This window comes from Homarus americanus, unplaced genomic scaffold, assembly GCF_018991925.1.
Source record: "Homarus americanus isolate GMGI-L3 unplaced genomic scaffold, GMGI_Hamer_2.0 scaffold16430, whole genome shotgun sequence".
Taxonomy (NCBI): Eukaryota; Metazoa; Arthropoda; class Malacostraca; order Decapoda; family Nephropidae; genus Homarus; species Homarus americanus.
Genome location: NW_024729259.1, coordinates 9,382,946 through 9,402,915, shown reverse-complemented (window position 1 = coordinate 9,402,915; position 19,970 = coordinate 9,382,946). Strand labels below are relative to the sequence as shown.

The window sequence follows — 19,970 nt, the reverse complement described above, 5'->3', positions numbered from 1 at the left end:
TAATTTTGTTTACTATTTTGCACAAGGTGATGTTCATATGTTACCCAGACTCAGCTATTTCTTTGTCTCGAGTGGCGCCAAAATGGCCTTGGACATAACTGTTCTCTACCATAAGGTTTATATACTTTTACGTGGATGATTTTTCCATGAAGTAGTAAAGGAAGATAGAACAATGATAATGTTCTGAATACTTGACAAAGTTGGGAGTTAGGTAACAGTGGGAGTCGGAACTAGGTTCACGTCTCTTCCACTGTCCACAATACAATAATAATATTAAACCAATTGTTTATTTATATTTTCATATACATGGTAATCTACTTAGAAGGGCTTCCTCTTTACTTGAATCTAGTGGGGAGAGACCAGGGAAAATGTGGGGTAAAGCATGAACAAAGATTGAGCTGCCACGTTGTCATATGGGACTTCAATTATGGCAACCATTTGGAGAAATGAAACCACACCAAATGACCTAAATAACCATCTACAGTGGTCCCTCCATTAACAAGCACAATTGGATAATTGATTCCAACTACCGGTAACAGAATTCCATTTCAATTAATTGAAAAGAACAGTAGAAGCGATCAATTTAAGTTATTTGATTATTGATTTAAGCGACACCCTGTTAGGACAATGTTTTAATTTAAGCGAATCTTTCCTATTATGGTGAGTCAATCTGGCGCATCATATTTTAAAATTAGAGCTAATGTTTCTCTGGGCATTCTACACTGTCTAAGAGCAAAGCTGTACTGTACATGTCCAAAATAATGTACGAAGTGATTATAATTTTGTTCTAGTCAAGTCATAGCATCATATTCAAATTAATCACTATCCTATAAGAACAGCAATGTAAATTATATTCTTCGGTCACTTCGTGACATTTTATAAACTAATAATAAAACTCAATCTAAAGGACATAAATAAACATAATAACTACTGTGTATTTAACTGTCAAATGTGTCACTGTCACCCACCACCCACACACTCCCCATCCTCCCAGCCAGGGTTGGGTGGTCCTTGACAAGACAGCTAATAATTTGAATAGCATCCCCTTTATAATATTTATACTGTACAGTGGTCCTCGGTTAAGACCCTCGGTTAGAGATTTCAGTTTTCGAGTTACCTTCCATAACCGGTTAACGAGCACCCTCGATTAACTAGTTTTTTACGAGCCGACCTCAACATGTTTTCGCTTGCATTTGGCGGTCCACCAGCTGTAGTATTAGTCGCCAATACAGTATCGGTTCTAGGGCTTAAATTCTTACCATTTTAGCAAATATCAAGTTTATACTATTCAATAATTTAAAGTTTAATTTTAAATTTTTTGTAATTTTATAATTGAACATAATTGAAGTAATGAAACTAGTTTTATGCGCGCCATCCACCTCTCAACACACCATACAGGCGTCAGTCTTTGTGTCTTTTCAGTGGAGTAACATGTTGCTTGAGACTCTTCAACTAAATGCTTTTCTGTGTTTGCAGCAAATTATTGGTCATTTTGAAATTTATTTTACATATTGACAATATATAATGCAGTGCAGTGTTGATTTAAAGATAATAATCTTGAATTACACCAAGAGAACTAAAATTTTATGGGTGAAATGGCCATGGGGTGACTTCTCTTTCACCCATTTGCCCTCTTCCCTTCTCCTCCACCCCATTTTAATTCCCATCATCATCATCATCCGGAGGCTCACATACACACCTCAGTAGTGTACTTTTCTACCTTTTTGTTGAATTGAGGCAATTTTCGATGAGCTGGAACTAATTACCCAAAAACCCATTGAAATAATGGTTTTGGTTCTGATTTCGGTTAACGAGCAACCTTCTAGAACGGATTGTGCTCGTTAACCGAGGGACCACTCTATATATTTGTGACACTTGCCAGATGCTTCTGGGGTTATTGTATAGGGGTACGTAGTGACAGCACTAGGATCCCGCTTCCTCTATCAAGGAATAAACTATTGAAATTGAAAATTGAAATTATCAACGACATATATTTTGCACAAGAGATAAAACTTTTAGCCCTTTGTAATAAAATTAGTTAGAACTAAAATTTGTATGTCTATTGGAACTATAGCATGTATATATTCAAACTAATCACTATCTTTTAAGAATTCCAGCAATGTTAATTATATTCTCCCATGTCAGTTCTGTGGCATTTTATAAGAGAAAAACTTAGTCACTCTTAAGAACTGATAAATAAATAAGCACTAGATCTTGGCATCAACTGTCAAACATATCACCTCACCTCTCCCCCCCCCCATCTTTCCATCAGCTGATCGCTAGTAAACAGACCATTTCACGTCTCATAATTTTAGCTGTGTTGATTTTTGAGTGTTTGTTTTAACACAATACTAAAAAAACAATATTTTGTTTATTCTTGGAGATGGGCTGAGGTGCTTCTGGGTAGACTCTCAGTCTTTTTAGTATTTTGTGTTTCTCTCAAGTACCAAACTAAATTATTCCATTGAAACAACACTTCGATTTAGTGCGAATTCGGTTTAAAGCGACCTCTTTTGGAACGTATCTCATGTTATATCGACGTGTTATTGTACTCAGTTCCACCTATTTCAAGCTAACTTTCACCATCATTATCACTGTCAATGCATGCCACACTGTCTTTAAACTCGTCATAGCCGGCAAAAAGATCTTCGGATGGCACTAAAATGTTATTCTGCATGCTCAAAGTGTTATTGTCATTATATAATCACTTTCATCATGCTGTAAGTCACTTTCATTGTCGACAGATAAGTCATCATAGTCTAAAAATATATTCGATGGTTCATTATGTGATGTATTGTTTTTTCTGCAATGACAGAGTTACTGTCATTAAGAGACTCACTTTCAGGCTGTTGTGGCTCATTATCATTGTCATCATCGTATTCTATATCTGTTTCATCACTGTTGCATTGAGTTTGTACAAGTGGATGTCTCATCCAACAATCTCTTGCCGCGTCACCTGCACCATCGCCAGTAGCACTTGTATCACCATAACACAACACTAAATTCACCACCAAAATCACTATCTCCAGGCATTACTCTGGTGTCCACGTGAGCACTGGCGTCACTGAACACACACTCAGGAATAATGGGCTCCTGAACCCACACCACTAGGCCTGGCCTCGCTCAAGTCTTGCTCTAATATCAGGCAGATGTGCACAGCACTTCTCACGCCCGTGGAATACGAATAACATCAACGTTATGCCGAAAAGTTATAAAAAATAGCAGTAGAACGTACACTGAACTTCCTTCTGCTATAATACACGCATAAAACTAAAAAAGAGGCAGCTTCTGGGCGTAGGATTGGAGAAGCTGTGACGTAGTAAGGGGAAATCCATTGTGATTGGCTGCCTCAGGGGGTATGGTCAGAGGGAAGCTTGCTGTTATTGGCTGGCGCTCCTCTCGCTCTGAACAGGATGTTGCCACTTTCTTTGACTGGCCGCACAGCCAGATCAGTAGCTCCAGGCCTGAGATGCTACACACCTTATTTTGAGGACTTTACCATATTTCTATTCTAGCTAGAGGGTTACATCCAATGCCAACATGTAGATGAAGAGTGAAAATACAGTTTTACCCAGCTTAGCGCTTCACCGTGTTTTCGCATATACTGCTGTTGCCTTGCCAAGCTGAACTTTCACTTACGGCATTTTCATCATATCGCGATGAGTGTCCACTCGAGCTATTTTTAGATTCGCACCACCCCCACCGCCACCCTGCCTGACTGCCTGTTTTAGCTCATAAAATTCATACAAATTACCAGCAGAATATAATTTACATTGCTGGAATTCTTATAATTTGGTGATCATTTGAATATAAACAACATATATTTTGCATTAAACATACAATTTTTAGATAAAATATTTCTCTAGGTAACTATGTTATCTTTTGTCCAAAATATGACATTTATATTCAAAATATTCTGGTCTTACAAGGAATCAGCAATGTCAATTATATTATCCTAACTTTAGTTTGGTATTTATTAAAATTTAGTAGTTTATCACACATCTCCTTGGGACGGTTGGTGGGGGGTGGGGTGGGGAGGAGGGATCGACCGACCGACCATCTGTTACCCGTGAAGAATTATTTTTTTTTATTAACTGAATATTTGTTTTAGCTCATAAAATTCATACAAATTACCCGGTCAGAATATAATTTACATTGCTGGAATTCTTATAATTTGGTGATCATTTTGAATATAAACAATATATATTTTGCATTAAACATACAATTTTTAGATAAAAATTGTTCTCTAGATAACTATGTTATCTTTTGTCCAAAATATATGACATTTATATTCAAAATATTCCTGGTCTTACGGAATCCAGCAATGTCAATTATATTATCTAACTTTAATCTGAGGTATTATTTAATACTAAATGTTATAAACTCTGGAAGGAGGATTGGTGGGGGAGGGTTAGGACTGACCACACGGTTGGAAGAGGGGGGGAAGGCAAGGTGGGGTACTTTGATTGACAGATAGTGTCGAAGAATATTTTTTTTTTTTTATTAACTGAAGATATTTGTTTTAGCTCATAAAATTCATACAAATTATCCGACCAGAATATAATTTACATTGCTGGAATTCTTACAATTTGCTGATCATTTTGAATATAAACATCATTGATTTTGCATTAGACATACAAATTTTAGATGTAAAGTTTATTCTGAGTAAATATGTTATCTTTTGTGAAAAATATATGACATTTATATTCAAAATATTCCTGGTCTTACAAGGAATCCAGCAATGTCAATTATATTATCCTAACTTTAGTTTGAGGAATTATTTATTACTATACCTGGTTTTCCCCCAAAAATTTCTCAGAGGGAAGAGCCAGTGAGTGTAGTGTGAGAAGAGGGGGAGGGAGTTGAGTCCATTATTTGAATGGACATTAACTTGGCGACTGTATTTCTCTATTTCTCTTAAGTATTAATTGTGTGCATGTACCATCATAAAATTAAGATGTTATTTTTACTACAACATAGTTATTTGTCGTCAAAAAGTGGAGTTTGGGGGTCGGGCTGGGTTCTATTGGAATTAATCCCATATGTTCTGTTATTCACTTAACGCGGTTTTCACTTAACGCGGGACCCTCTGGGTTCAATTGACCGCGTTAAGTGGGGTACAACTGTAGTGATATCCACCAAAAAATGCATTTTGGCCGGGGTGTCGCTTCACCCCCTTCTAATGCGGAGCGCCTCATATATTGTACTCACCAGCATATCCTGTCATCTTTAGTCAAGAATAGGTAGGCACTTCACTCAATTGACTGTAATACATAATTGTAATCATGTCCAAACACTTGTGATGAAGGTTCGGTGGGAGATTATTGGGTCATGTTCGTAATGTGACCTGATGCAATGTCAGGTCACCCTGAAGATGTCTTGAATGACATTATTTACCTTTGGGGTATATACACAGTACTGTACTGTATTGTGCATGAAGGGTACAGGTATTAATAAGCACAGATTATTATAAATAAACAATACTGTATCATGAATGAGTCAGTACAGTAGACAAACAGTGAGACGAGACTCAAGGAAAATATCCCCAGCACTCAGAAATGTTTTGGGGAAGTGGGATAGTGTCCTTCTGCGCAAGATGTCTAGTTTAAGCACTCAGAAACTTTTCCCAGTAACCTTTAAAGGTTCCGGGGATAAGGAACTTTTCCGGGTTTGAGAAAGTCGCCTGGTTAGCTGGGAATATCTCATCCCGGAAGTGCTCTGCACCAATTGTCCCGGCTAACGGGGATATCATTGTGACATGTGTACGTCATCGTTTAATTAATTTTCAAAGCAAATTACATCAGTCATAATTCAAATGTGATTTGTGCATTATCATTTAATACATTTTCTGTTAACTGAGAGTATAATTTTGTGATTAAACACATAGCATAAAATTTTACAAGTTACAGCTGTTATAGCCATCAACAAAGCATACAGTTTTCTTTTGTTAAAGTTTGATATAGGGTTACAGTAATACAGTAGTATCCCGCTTAACGCGGTCAATAAAACCCACAGGGTACCGTGTTAAGTGAAAACCGCGCTAAGTGAACAACAGAACATATGGGATTAATTCCAATAGAAACTGGCCCGACCCCCAAACTCCACTTTTTCCGACACAATACCTATGTTCTAGTAAAAATAACATCTTAATTTTATGATGGTACATGCACACAATTAATACTTAAGAGAAATAGAGAAATACAGTCGCCAAGTTAATGTCCATTCAAATAATGGACTCAACTCCCTCCCCCTCTTCTCACACTACACTGCTGGCTCTTCCCTCTGAGAAATTTTGGGGGGAAAACCACTAAATTTTAATAAATAATACCTCAAACTAAAGTTAGGATAATACAATTGACATTGCTGGATTCCTTGTAAGACCAGGAATATTTTGAATATAAATGTCATATATTTTGCACAAAAGATAACATATTTACTCAGAGTAAACATTATATCTAAAATTTGTATGTCTAATGCAAAATCTATGATGTTTATATTCAAAATGATCACCAAATTGTAAGAATTCCAGCAATGTAAATTATATTCTGGCCGGGTAATTTGTATGAATTTTATGAGCTAAAACAAATATCTTCAGTTAATAAAAAAAAAAATATTCTTCACGACACTATCTGTCAATCAAAGTACCCCACCTTGCCTCCCCCCCTCTTCCAACCGCGCGGTCCGTCCCAACCCTCCCCCCACCCCCCACCAATCCTCCCTTCAAGAGATGTTGGGTGAAAAAACTAAATTTTAACATTTAGTATTAAATAATACCTCAGATTAAAGTTAGGATAATATAATTGACATTGCTGGATTCCTTGTAAGACCAGGAATATTTTGAATATAAATGTCATATATTTTGCACAAAAGATAACATATTTACTCAGAGTAAACATTACATCTAAAATTTGTATGTCTAATGCAAAATCTATGATGTTTATATTCAAAATGATCATCAAATTATAAGAATTCCAGCAATGTAAATTATATTCTGACCGGGTAATTTGTATGAATTTTATGAGCTAAAACAAATATCTTCAGTTAATAAAAAAAAAAAAATATTCTTCACACGGTAACAGATGGTCGGTCGGTCCCTCCCTCCCCCCCATCCCCCACCAACCCTCCCTACCAGATGTGTGGGAAAACCAGAATATTTACCTTTATAGTAATAAATAATACCTCAAACTAAAGTTAGGATAATATAATTGACATTGCTGGATTCCTTGTAAGACCAGGAATATTTTGAATACAAATGTCATATATTTTGCACAAAAAATAACATATTTACTCAGAGTAAACATTATATCTAAAATTTGTATGTCTAATGCAAAATCTATGATGTTTATATTCAAAATGATCATCATATTGTAAGAATTCCAGCAATGTAAATTATATTCTGGCCGGGTAATTTGTATGAATTTTATGAGCTAAAACAGGCAGGCAGGCAGTCAGGCAGGGTGGGGGGTGGGGCGAATCTAAAAATAGCTCTCGAGCCGGATACTCTGCGCGTATATGTGGAAAAAACTCGCGTTAAGTGAAAGTTCAGCTCTGGCGAGGCACCGCGTATACGTGAAATCGCGCTAAGCGAAACCGTGTTAAGCGGGGTATTACTGTATTTATTGTTTACAAACATCACTCATGAGAATGCTGCCTCCATATTGTACCATAACCTTAATAGCATGATTTTAACCAGTAAATTTCTCTTTGATAAAGTAACCCAGAACTATGCTATGTCATCATAGACATCAAAATTCATCCTTGCCTTGTTGTCAGTCTGTAATTCTGCCATTTCGAGTGCACAAGAGCCACATAGTTTTGCATCTGTCTTGAACGGAAACTGAACAAAATCAAAAGACTCAATAAGAAACTCAGGGATTCTATCACTGAAATGTGTTGCCATATTCTGTCCACATCCATGGGAAATAGAGAGTGAACTGAGTTGAGAACAGTTCAAACATAGGAGTGTGCAACTTTTGTTATGAAATGTGTCATGAAGGTAAACCTGACCTGACCATAATTCAGGGGTGGATCCAGGAGGGTCCTGGGGGTCTGGATCCTCCTTTTCACCATAAAATTCCAATACCTTTTCTTTAATGCAGTACAGTGGTCCCTCGATGAACGAACGGTTCAATTAACGAAATTTTGGTTAACGAATTAGCTCCCATAAGGATTTTCAGTTCCATTAATGAACAAAACTTCGATTAACGACAGCCTTACGAGAAACACGCTTTGTTCTATGTTTACACTCGTTTCCAGTGGAGTAAGTATCAAGAAAGTTGTGCTCTTGAATATTTTGCATTTTTCTATTAAAATTATTGGTCATTCTGACATTTAGTTAACATATTGATAATATATACAGCACAGGGAACAGTTTTTGTGTGCCCTTCAGCTGCTTCTCAGTTTAACTTTGTTTACAGTGGAGTGAACATCAAGTTTGTTGGTCTCTTGAATATTTTTGCATTTTTACATTAAAATTATTGGTCATTCTGAAATTTAGTTAACATATTGATAATATACAGTGCAGAAATTATTATGAAACATGAAGAAGGCATTAGAACCAATGCACTCTGTAAAGAATATGGCATGTTATCATCGACTGCCTCTGCAATCAGCTGTTTGATATGTAAACAAAGCTGCCGGGAATACGACATACACACCTCAAAGTAAGTTAAAATACAGTAATCTATTGTTTTTTATTTATTATTGTACAGTATACTGTACAGTACAGTACAGTACAGTGGTCCCTCGGTTAACAATCACAAATCGTTCCAGAAGGTTGCTCGTTAACCAAAAAATTTGTTAACCGAAACCATTGTTTCAATGGGTTTTTGGGTAATTGGTTCCAGCTCACCGAAAATTACATACAAACGAAAAATAAATGCAGTAAAGTTCACTTACTTTGAGGTGTGCATGTAGAAGGCTCCTGGTTGATGATGATGATGATGGGAATTAGAATGGGGGTGGAGGAGAAGGGAAAAGAGAAGGCATTGGGGTGGAAGAGAAGTCACCCCATGCCGCCATTTCACCCATAAAATTTTAGTTCATTTGGTGTAATTCAAGATTATTTTCTTTAAATCAACACTGCACTGCACTGCGCTATATATTATCAATATGTAAAATATATTTCAAAATGACCGATAATTTGACTGGAAACAGAAAAAAGCGTTTATGTTGAAGAGTCTCAAGCAAGATGTTCCTTCCTCTGAACCTGTAAACAAACTGACGCCAAGCTTGGTGTGTTGAGTGGCTGTTTGGCGCACGTAAAACTAGTTTCCTGTACTTCAATTATGTTCAATAATTGTTAAAATGACTAAAAAATTTAAGATAAAACTTTTAAAATGATTGAATAGTACAACCTTCTTGATATTTACTAAAATGGTAAGGGATTTAAGCCCTAGAACCGATTACTGTAAAGGCGGACTAATACGACAGCTAGTGAGCAAGCGAAAACATGTTGAGGGGCGCTCGTAAGGAATTTGTTAATTGAGGGATTGCTCGTTAACCGAAGTGAAGAATCTTATGGAAGGTAATTCGTTAACAAAAATTTTGTTAACCGAGGGATCACTGTAGTCATTCAGTGCACAGCAAAGCCTCGTATAACAATGGTAATGTGTCCTCCAATATTGCAGTGTACAGTAAGGTGAATCATCGTATAGTCAATCATTAATTACCATTAAAATAAAGCAATAATAATGAGATGCGTTCCCTAGTGTGACCTTTTCATACCTTTTGTGTGACTATTTGCCCCTTTTTTTCCCCCAAAACAATCAAATTAATGAAAAATGTAAACTATATTCTTTAAATAATGTTTATGAATGCACCTTATATAATTTAAATGACTAATAATATCACACAAGACGAGATGGGATGCTATTGTTGTTGTCGTGTTTACACCCTTAATTTCAGTTATCCATCTGAAACAAGAAAATAAGACCCTGGTTGTTGCTATAGTAAAATTAATGTAAAAAAATGTATGTTTTAATTAATGTTGTTTAATGTACAGTAAAAGTAACCATTGATGTTAAAGAAAAAAGGGAGTGATAGCAGAACGGCTATGTATACTTGTGGCCTCAAGGAAACCGTATCATTTATCTTATTAAGAATATGTACAAAAGATTCATTATTGTTTATTATTGAATAGGTATTTAATTGAATTAATATTTATATAAGCGAAATGAACAATGCAATTCATTAATAATACGTAGATTATTAACCCTTAGGTCCCGGGTGACGTTCCAGAACGTCCGACCAGCGCGCCCCAGGTGACGTTCCAGAACGTCCGCCTATTTTCCCGCCATTTTTTTATTTTTATTTTTTTATTTTTATTTTTTGGAAAAGTTGATTTTTTTCTCCCTTTAACCCTGGGGGGTTACTGCCAGCAGCACCTTAACCCGGGGTTTAAGGGTTAAAACACACAAGAGGAGAGAAGATGGCATTGTTTCGTTAATGTTTACAACACCTGTGACGGATGACAATAGTTCTATATAAGAAACTAGAGAAAGTAAGACCCTGGTTTTTGCTGTAGTAAAATTAATGTAAAAAATTAATATGTATGTATTAAGTAATGTTATTTAATGTTAATAAATGGAACAATGGAAGAAGCTAACCATTAATGGTAAAGAAAAACAAAATAGATTGGGAACGCCAACTTAGGTAAGTGCATACAGTGGTCCCTCGGTTAACGAACACAATTCGTTCCAGAAGGTTGTTCGTTAACCGAAACCATTGTTTCAATGGGTTTTTGGTTAATTGGCTCCAGCTCACTGAAAATTACCTAAGGTAAAAAAAAAAAAATGCAGTAAAGTACACTTACTTTGAGGTGTGTATGTAAAAGGCTCCTGGATGATGATGCTGATGTGAATTTGAAGTGGGAAGTGGAGGAGGAGAAGGGAGAAGAGAAGGAAGAGGGGGTGGAGGAGAAGCATTTTACTGCTTCTTGGAAGGTGATTAACATTCCCTGAAAATGTCAGGAACCTCTTGTAGGTTATGTATCTAAGCTACTGTGCTGAGTAGCAACCTTGTATATAAGCTACTGTGCCGAGTAGCATCTATGTATATAATTACGTGGCAACACTGCACGTGTTATGTGGCAACATTGCCCCGAGGTTGCCATATGGCAAGGCAGTCTCAGTCTGACTCTGTGGGCCGTGCATGGCACACGCTAGTCACCACTTGTATTTCTCCTATCGTTAATAAATGGACTGCAGTGTTACCCGGTGTTTCCCTACCCATCATTGCCTTCTTCAGGGAACACTTGGAACCTTCATGGCGCAGTGAGTAGGATCTGTAGACTTACAAGTGTGTGAACAATGGACAGTTAGCCGGCGATGTGCGACTGCCAGCAATGTGCGCGTCGACTCTTAGTGTGTTGTGTTGTGTTGCGTTGTGTTTCGCTTCGACGTGCAGTGTTGCTCCGTCACAGTGCATTTTAGTGACGATGGCAGTGTTAGTGTCAGTGTATTAGTGTGTCTAGAGTTGAGAGTTGACCATTGGCCTGTTTTTTGTGGTACCCATGGAGCACGCAGGCGTACACCCTTCTCGCGTGACATCCGGGGAGACACTGACGTTCTTGCCTCCGCGGCGGCTCCAGCGTATGGCCACAGAATCCGCTGTCTCAGACACACACACACACGCACGCACTCACTGACAGAACAGTGGACTCTATGCGTTATTTCTGCGCTGTTTATGTCATATATATGTGGTTCAAGCTGATAAGGCGCCACTTTATATACTAAACAGCGCAGTTCAAGCATACTAAGATGGGCAGTAAGAAGGGACAACGTCAAGATGGGAGACACGACTCCCCACCACCATCCCCTCCACCGGGCGCAGACTCTCATCCTCCACCTCCAGCGACGGACATTGCCACAATTCTGAGGTGGATGGACTACAGGGACGAGAGACGCAGAGAGATGGAACTTCAGAGGGAGGAGACACGAAGAGAGGAGGAAAAGTCGCGTTTTGATGCACTATTGGCGACCCTGGCGCTAACCCACCCTCCCTCACTCGCAGGTATCGTGCACCAAGGCGCCAGTACCCTCCCTCCTCCACCACATCAGCGTCCTCCAGGTACTCTTGCTACTCCAACAGCTCCCAAGGTATCTGTTCAACCCCCACCCGCCCTCTCACCAGACGTCACGTTTCAGCTTTTTCGTGAGTGGAGGCTGCGGTGGACACATTACTCCACGATGGTGGACCTTGACAGCATGCCTCCAAACAAACAGCTCATCCAACTGCGGATGTGTTTGTCGCTGGAGACCCAGAGAGTTTTGGAGCACACGTTGCAAGTGCCTCCCGATTCTACGTCTTCAGTGACGGATGTGCTCTACCTTTTACAGGAGCATATTAAAGGTCGGAATAATGAGGCTTTGCATCGCCGCGCCTTCACCAGCTGGAAGCAGGCGGAGAATGAATCCTTTGACTACTTTTTTGTACGTTTGAAGAGTTTGTCGGAGGAGATCGACGTCTGCAAGGCGCACAGCCGGGAATGTGAGGAAGCCTGGATCAAGCATGGGATCTTGACAGGTGTCAGGCAAGAAGAGTTGGTGCAGCGACTCATCCCCCTGGACGCTTCCTCCACACTCCAGGTGGTTGTGACTGAATGTCGGCCATACGTGGCCACCAAATCCGCCACCTCTGCCTTACGGGCCCCCACCTGCTGTGAGAGCTATCTCACAGTACAAGAAGGGTAAGAAGGCGGCCAACAACGTGAAGGCTGCCGCACGTTCTTCCACGCCTCCGCCTAGTGCTTCCTGTGGCAGCTGTGGAAAGCAGCACGGCCCCAAGACATGCCCGGCCGCCGACGCACTGTGTCGTGGATGTGACCGTAAGGGCCACTGGTCTAACACAGACTGGTGCCCTGCACAAGGCCACAAGTGTCAGGCCTGCGGTCGCTATGGACACTACGGCAAGTGCTGCCGCCAACCCATGCCCAAAAGCCCGAGACGAGGAGAAAAGCAGCACACTTCCCTCGGGGTGGTTCGCACGCAGCCCCCTTCAGACGGCCCACGCAGCCCCAAGCAGCAGCGGAGTCACATCAGGAGGGTGGAATCGACCACACGCCCCAGGGCTACCCCTTCCCCTACCATCAGCGTCGCCGTCACACACGGTGGTGTGTCGGGTCACATCGAGGTGATACCGGACACCGGCGCTGATACTACGGTGATAGGCCTGAAGCACCTCCAGAAACTGGGCCTCACCAAACGCGGCCTGGGACCACCGCCGCAGCTGCAGTACTACAATGCGGACGGTTCCCAGATGCCAGACGCTGTGGGCTCCTTTCAAGCGGAGATCACTTACGGCGACAGGTCGTGTCACGGATGGATCGACGTGCAGCCTACTCTCGCTACACCCTTGTTGTCGTGGGAGCACTGCAAGGAGTTAGGCGTGGTGCCCAGAGACTTTCCCGAGCAGATCCCAGCCGCTCGGTACACCGCCAGCAGGGTGCGTGAGTCAACGAGCGACGCGCCTGGCACTGCCGCACAGAGCTGCCCAGAACCCGCATCCACTCCCACCCACACAGGATGCTTCCCTGCCCAGATCCTGTATGGTCACCCTCTCCGCTCTTGTGTTCCTGCACACGCAAAGGCCTTTGCGAAGGACTAGCAGACCAGAGCCGAGAGCTGCGACCGCCGCGCCGCTACACGTGCCCAGGACGCCAAGGCTCGGTATGACGACCGTGCCCGCCCTCTTCAGCTGCTGGAGATTGGTGCCCTTGTCTGCGTCCAGGAACCGACGACGACACGTTGGGACAAGGTGGGCATCTGCTGGTCGCGAGACTACAAGGTCAGGATGCCGAGCGGCCGCGTCTGGTGGAGGAACTGCCGCTTCCTCCGGCCAGTCCCACCCCATGCTGCTGGCCTCCTGACCGAGGACGAGTCCCCTTCACCTCACAAGGATCCGCCCCACAGTGCACCTCGACGCTCGGAGCGACTCAGGACTAAGAAGTCCGCTCAAGACAAAGACTATGAGCGTGAGGGGGGGAGGGAGATGTAGGTTATGTATTTAAGCTACTGTGCTGAGTAGCAACCTTGTATATAAGCTACTGTGCCGAGTAGCATCTATGTGTATAATTACGTGGCAACACTGCACGTGTTATGTGGCATCATTGCCCCGAGGCTGCCATATGGCAAGGCAGTCTCAGTCTGACCTTGTGGGCCATGCATGGCACACGCTACTTGTATTTCTCCTATCGTTAATAAATGGACTTCAGTGTTACCCGGTGTTTCCCTACCCATCACTGCCTTCTTCAGGGAACACTTGGAACCTTCACCTCTGGACTGACATTCTCCAGCAGGAACATCCTCTCTCATTCTTGAAGTGGAAGGCTGAGGGGTAGCATCTGTTTCCCGATGCCTTTTAGTAAAGAAACTGTAAATTTTTAGTTGTGGGGCATTTCTCCTCCTCATCATTAACTGATGTTTGAAGAAGGAGACCACTCTGTCCTCAACATTACACAAAATAGGTTCTGTTGTTTCCACATCTGGGTGCCTTGAAGCCAGTTTCCTGAACTTATCCCAATAGTGAACAACATCTTTCAATTCTGAGGTAGACATATGGTCATCACATTCCCTTTCCTCTTCACCACTGTCAGCCTCCAACATCTCATCCAGTTGCTGCAAGTCATCAGGAGTAAGTTCCTGCTCATGAGACATCACAAGCTCTTCTACATCAACCTCCTCCACTTCGAGGCCCAATGACTGACCAATGGACACAATCTCCTTGTCCAACTCTGCTTCTTCTTCAAATCCCTCAAAATCATGAACTGCTGATGGCCACAGTGCTTTCCATGCAAAATTGAGGGATTTAATGGAGACTTCTCGCCATGAGGACACAATCAATTTTACAGACTCCAGGATGTTAAATTGTGTCTTCCAGAACTGTGCCAGTGTTAGTTCAGGATCAGTGGAAGTTGCCTGATAACACCTCCTGAACATTTTCTTCATATACAACTTCTTGAAGTTGCTGATCACATTCTGATCCATTGGCTGCATGATTGATGTAGTGTTGGGAGGCAAAAACAACACTTTGACAAAGTCAAATTGAGCCTCCAAAGTGCTGGCAAGTTCAAGGTCATGACCAGGGGCATTATCCATAAGGGGAAGAGCCTGTAAAAGGGAGTTTATTGGTGGTTAGGTAGCTCTTCACAGAAGGACAAAACACCTCAACTGCCCATTCATTAAAGAGCTGTCTTGTCACCCATGCTTTACGGTTGGACTTCCAATAAACTCCAAGCTTTCCTCTTACCACTTTTTGTTGTTTGAACACCCTGGGGTTCTCAGAGTGGTAGAAAAGCATAGGCTTCAGTCGGAAATCCCCTGAAGCATTGGCACCAAGCAATAGAGTGAGTCGGTCCTTCATGGGTTTATGCCCAGGTAAAGAGGCTTCATCTCTGGTGATGAATGTCCTTTTGAGCATTTTCTTCCAGAACAGCCCAGTTTCGTCCACATTGAACACTTACTGTGGAAGATAATTTTCTTCATCCACCAGTTTCTTAAAGTTCACTACAAACTTTGCTGCTCCTTCTTTGTCTGCACTTGCAGCCTCACCATGCCTAATAACACTGAAAAGTCACTTCTTTTCTTAAATTTTTCAAACCAGCCCTTGCTTGCCCAAAAATCTTCAAACTCTGTGCCAGAAGAACCAGGTTGATCTTCCTTTAAATGTTCGTAAATCTCCCTGGCTCTTTCACAAATAAATTCTGTAGAAACTGAATCACCTTTCATTTGCTTTTCCCTGATCCAAATGAGAAGTAACCTCTCTGTTTCTGATATCAATGATCTACCTTCAAACAGTATGGTAGATTTGTCTCTCACTTTCACTTCCTTAAACTTGTCTTCCTGTGCAAGAATTGTCGACACAGTTGATACTGATTAAACTGACATGCCAAAGTCTTTACTAAGCACTTTTGTTCTAATGCCCTGTTCATGTTTCTTTTTTATTTCCTGTTTTACCTGGATTGAAATAACTTGTCTCGATTGCTTTGGAGCCATGCTGGATTCGATTTCAACACTGAAATTTTAAGTTGTATTGCTGTAAATAAAGAACATTTTCTTGAAATAAACACTACACTGCACTATATATTATCAATATGTAAAATATATTTCAAAATGACCAATAATTTGACTGTAAAAATGGAAAAAAAGAGTTTATGTTGAAGAGAGTCTCAAACAAGATGTTCCTTCTACTGAATAGATACACAAACTGACGCCAAGCTTGGTTTGTTGAGTGGCTGTTTGGCGTGCGAAAAACTAGTTTCCTGTACTTCAATTATGTTCAGTAATTGTTAAAATGACTAAAAAATTTAATATAAAACTTTTAAAATAATTGAATAGTACAACCTTCTTGATAGCAGGTGCTCCCATACTTATGACTGCTTGGACTTGCGTCCATCGGTACTTATGACCTGCTCTGACCTTACGACCGTCGGGACAAATGACCTCGGCAGTCGTGACCAAAAATATTTTCAAATGACGCACGCATTTTCTATACTGAAACGTTTCTGTCCCGGGCGAGAGTGTGGCGGGCTTGGGTCACCGCGTGGGTACACTCACTCAGTGGAGTGCTTAGTTGGTGTTTGGCTATCGTATCCTATACTGATCGCACTGTGAACTTTCATTATTATCGTATTTAATTGACTTTATAATGACTGGAAAGCGTTAAAGTGAAAGTGCTGGTGGTGTTCCAAAGAAAAGGAGACAGGCAATTACTTTTGAGATGAAAATGAAGATAATAACACAGCATGAGAATGGTAAAACAGTAGCAACACTCTCACGTGACCTAGGTTTCCCACACTCGACCATATCCACTATTCTGAAGGACAAGGAATGTATTCGTGAAGTAGTGAAAGGAACAACACCTATAAAGGGAACTATAATATCAAAGAAAAGACAAGGTCCTATTCACAATATGGAAAAATTATTGGTGATATGGATGGAAGACCAGATACAGAAGCGTGTACCCTTAAGCCTTCTAACCATACAGGCTAAAGCAAGAAGCCTGTTCCAAAGCCTGAAGGAGCAGGCAGGAGATGAATGCCATCAAACCTTTACAGGAAGTCATGGGTGGTTTGATAGATTTAAAAAACGCTACAGTCTACACAATGTTAAGGTGAGTGGAGAGGCAGTTAGTACCGATGTTGGTGCTGCCGAAACTTTCAAGGAGGAGTTAGATGAAGTGATTGTGGAAGGGAATTATTTGCCTTTGAGCAAATATTCAATGTGGATGAGACTGGATTATTGTGGAAGCGCATGCCTGAGCAGACATACATCCACAAAGAGGCGAAAACAATGCCAGGATTCAAGGCATTCAAGGACAGAATTACACTTCTGTTGGGGGGGTGGGGGGAATGTTGCTGGTTTCAAGCTAAAGCCCTTCATGATCTATCATTCAGAGAACCCCAGGGCTTTAAAACATGTCAGCAAGCACACACTGCCAGTGTTTTATCGCAGTAATAAGAAAGCCTGGATGACCTTAGCACTGTTTGAGGATTGGTTCATGACTTGTTTCATTCCACGAGCCAAGGAGTATTGTCTGCAACAATGGATTCCATTCAAGATTTTGCTGATTTTGGATAATGCTCCGGGACACCCACCACACCTGGACGACATGCACCCTGATGTTAAGGTAGTGTACATTCCACCTAACACTACCTCTATCATCCAACCCATGGATCAAGGTGCTATTGCTGCCTTTAAAGCGTATTATTTACGCATGACCTTCGCTCAGGCTGTTGCTGCTACTGAAGGTGAGAAAATGCTCAGAGAGTTTTGGAAGGAGTACAACGTTTTGTCATGTATAAAGAACATTAGTGCAGCATGGGATCAGGTTACAAAACATTGCATGAATGGAATATGGAAGAAAATCCTGAAAAGATATGTGCACAGTTTCAAAGGATTTAATGAAAATGAAGTTATTTCGGATATTAGTAACAAGATAGTGGAGTTAGGTAAACAGCTGGAGTTAGAAATTGATACTGAAGATGTTGGACAGTTGGTTGAAAGTGTAGCAGAAGAGCTCAGTAACGAGGATCTTATTGAACTAGATGCACAGAAAATTGCAGAGGAAGAAGAGAGACAAAATGTAGAAGAACAACCTGCATCCCCCCCAAAAAGTTTTCAGTGAAACATATGGCAGAGGCATTTGCTACAATTAATAAAGGAATGCAAATGTTTGATGACATGGATCAAAATTATGAGTGTTATGCCAAAGTTGACAGAACGATCCAAGATGCACGTGCTTGCTACAGAGAAATTTATAATGAAAAGAAAAAGCAAACTGTGCAGTCTAAATTGGACATCTATTTTAAGAAGTCCCCCAGTGCTGTCTCCTCACACCCCACCAGTGCTGCCTCTTCACTCCCTCAAGATGATCCAATACCTTCAACCAGCAAGTTTCCACAGTACATAAACCTGTCTGAAGAAAGCGACATTGATGACCCACCCAGCCCTGTCTCCTCCTCTGCTTCATCCAATTAATATAGTCTCCATGTATCCTGTAAATAGAAAATTATGGGGGGCCCCGTGTGCATTCAGCTGACTACATTAAAGGTAAGTGCTCAGTCACGCTGTATCCATTCCTCATTATTTATTACTTATACTGTACTGTATTTCATTGTAGATTTTTTATTTATTTATTTTTTTAATTTTTGAAAAGAAAAAAAAATTTCAGTTTTTTATCTATGTCGGACTTACGACCAGTCTTACTTACGACCTGGATTTGGGTCCCTAACCCCGTCATAAGTTGGGGAGCACCTGTATTTACTAAAATGGTAACAAATTTAAGCCCTAGAACCGATTACTGTATTGGCTGACTAATACTACAGCTGGTGAGGAGCCGAAAGTAAGCGAACACATGTTGGGAAAAATTCGTAAGGAATTCGTTAACCGAAATTTTTTCGTTAACCGAAGTGAAGAATCTTATGGAAGGTAATTCGTTAACCGAAATTTCGTTAACCGAGGTATTCGTTAACTGAAGGATCACTGTACGTGTGAAAACATCGTCACTTCTCTACATAAGAATATGAAAGCAACACTTATTACTGTTCATATATGTTTTAAATAATACTTACGAATGTAAAACCAAAATTCTACTCACAAATGGTGGTAAAGTCGAAAACATAAGGACAGCCAATGAATATTGTGCGAATTTTTACTCAAGTGATTTCGTCAATCAGGTTCAACTTTGACTGAAGCTAAAGCTTTCCATAAAGATGCCATTGCTGTTGCTGAAACTGTTACTGAACCTGAAGTTGTTGCTGAAGCTGTTTATGATGCCCAACCGCATCCAGCCCATATGAGTTCGAACTGATTGCTACAAGAACAGCCCAATCCCAACCATTGTAAAAATTATCAACACCTAATTATTATATATCATAATTTGTATCACTTATGTTACTTATACATCATTGTAAATCAAGAGACCCATTCGCCAATTATGTAATTGTGTATTTTCAGCCTTCCGGCTGCCATGCTCTTTCAATAAACCGTAAATTATTATTATTATTATTACTGTACTACTTTATCTCTCCATAGATAAATTTATGTTTGAACAAATTGGGGAGTATGAGATTGGTCGTCGTCATCTAGCTAACATGATGGGTGAAGATCCTGAAACTTTCACTGAGGAAGATATTGCTGTAAGTATCATGTACCTGTACTTTTTAGCTTGAGTATTTCCTTTACCAGTTAATGTGTAGTGTGTTTGCTCTTTTTTTTTAATTATGAGATCATAGTAGATCTCAGAGCAGAAAATTCCAATATTTTTCTTTAATGCAGTACAGTTTTTACTCAGGCATTTTGTATACAGTCGTACCCCGCTTAACGCGGTCAATTGAACCCACAGGGTACTGTGTTAAGTGAAAACCGCGTTAAGTGAACAACAGAACATATGGGATTAATTCCAATAGAGACTGGCCCGACCCCCAAACTCTACTTTTTCCGACACAATACCTATGTTCTAGTAAAAATAAC

General features: G+C 40.5%; 1 protein-coding gene across 1 annotated transcript in view; it reads left to right on the top strand.

Moving 5' to 3' along the window:
• Positions 1-19,970, top strand: part of LOC121866569 (28S ribosomal protein S9, mitochondrial-like) — a 167,549-nt gene that overhangs the window by 26,960 nt on the left and 120,619 nt on the right. Inside the window, exon 3 of the mRNA XM_042366336.1 lies at positions 19,533-19,636. Coding sequence (XP_042222270.1) covers positions 19,533-19,636 — 104 coding nt within the window. The remainder of the gene's footprint in view (positions 1-19,532; positions 19,637-19,970) is intronic.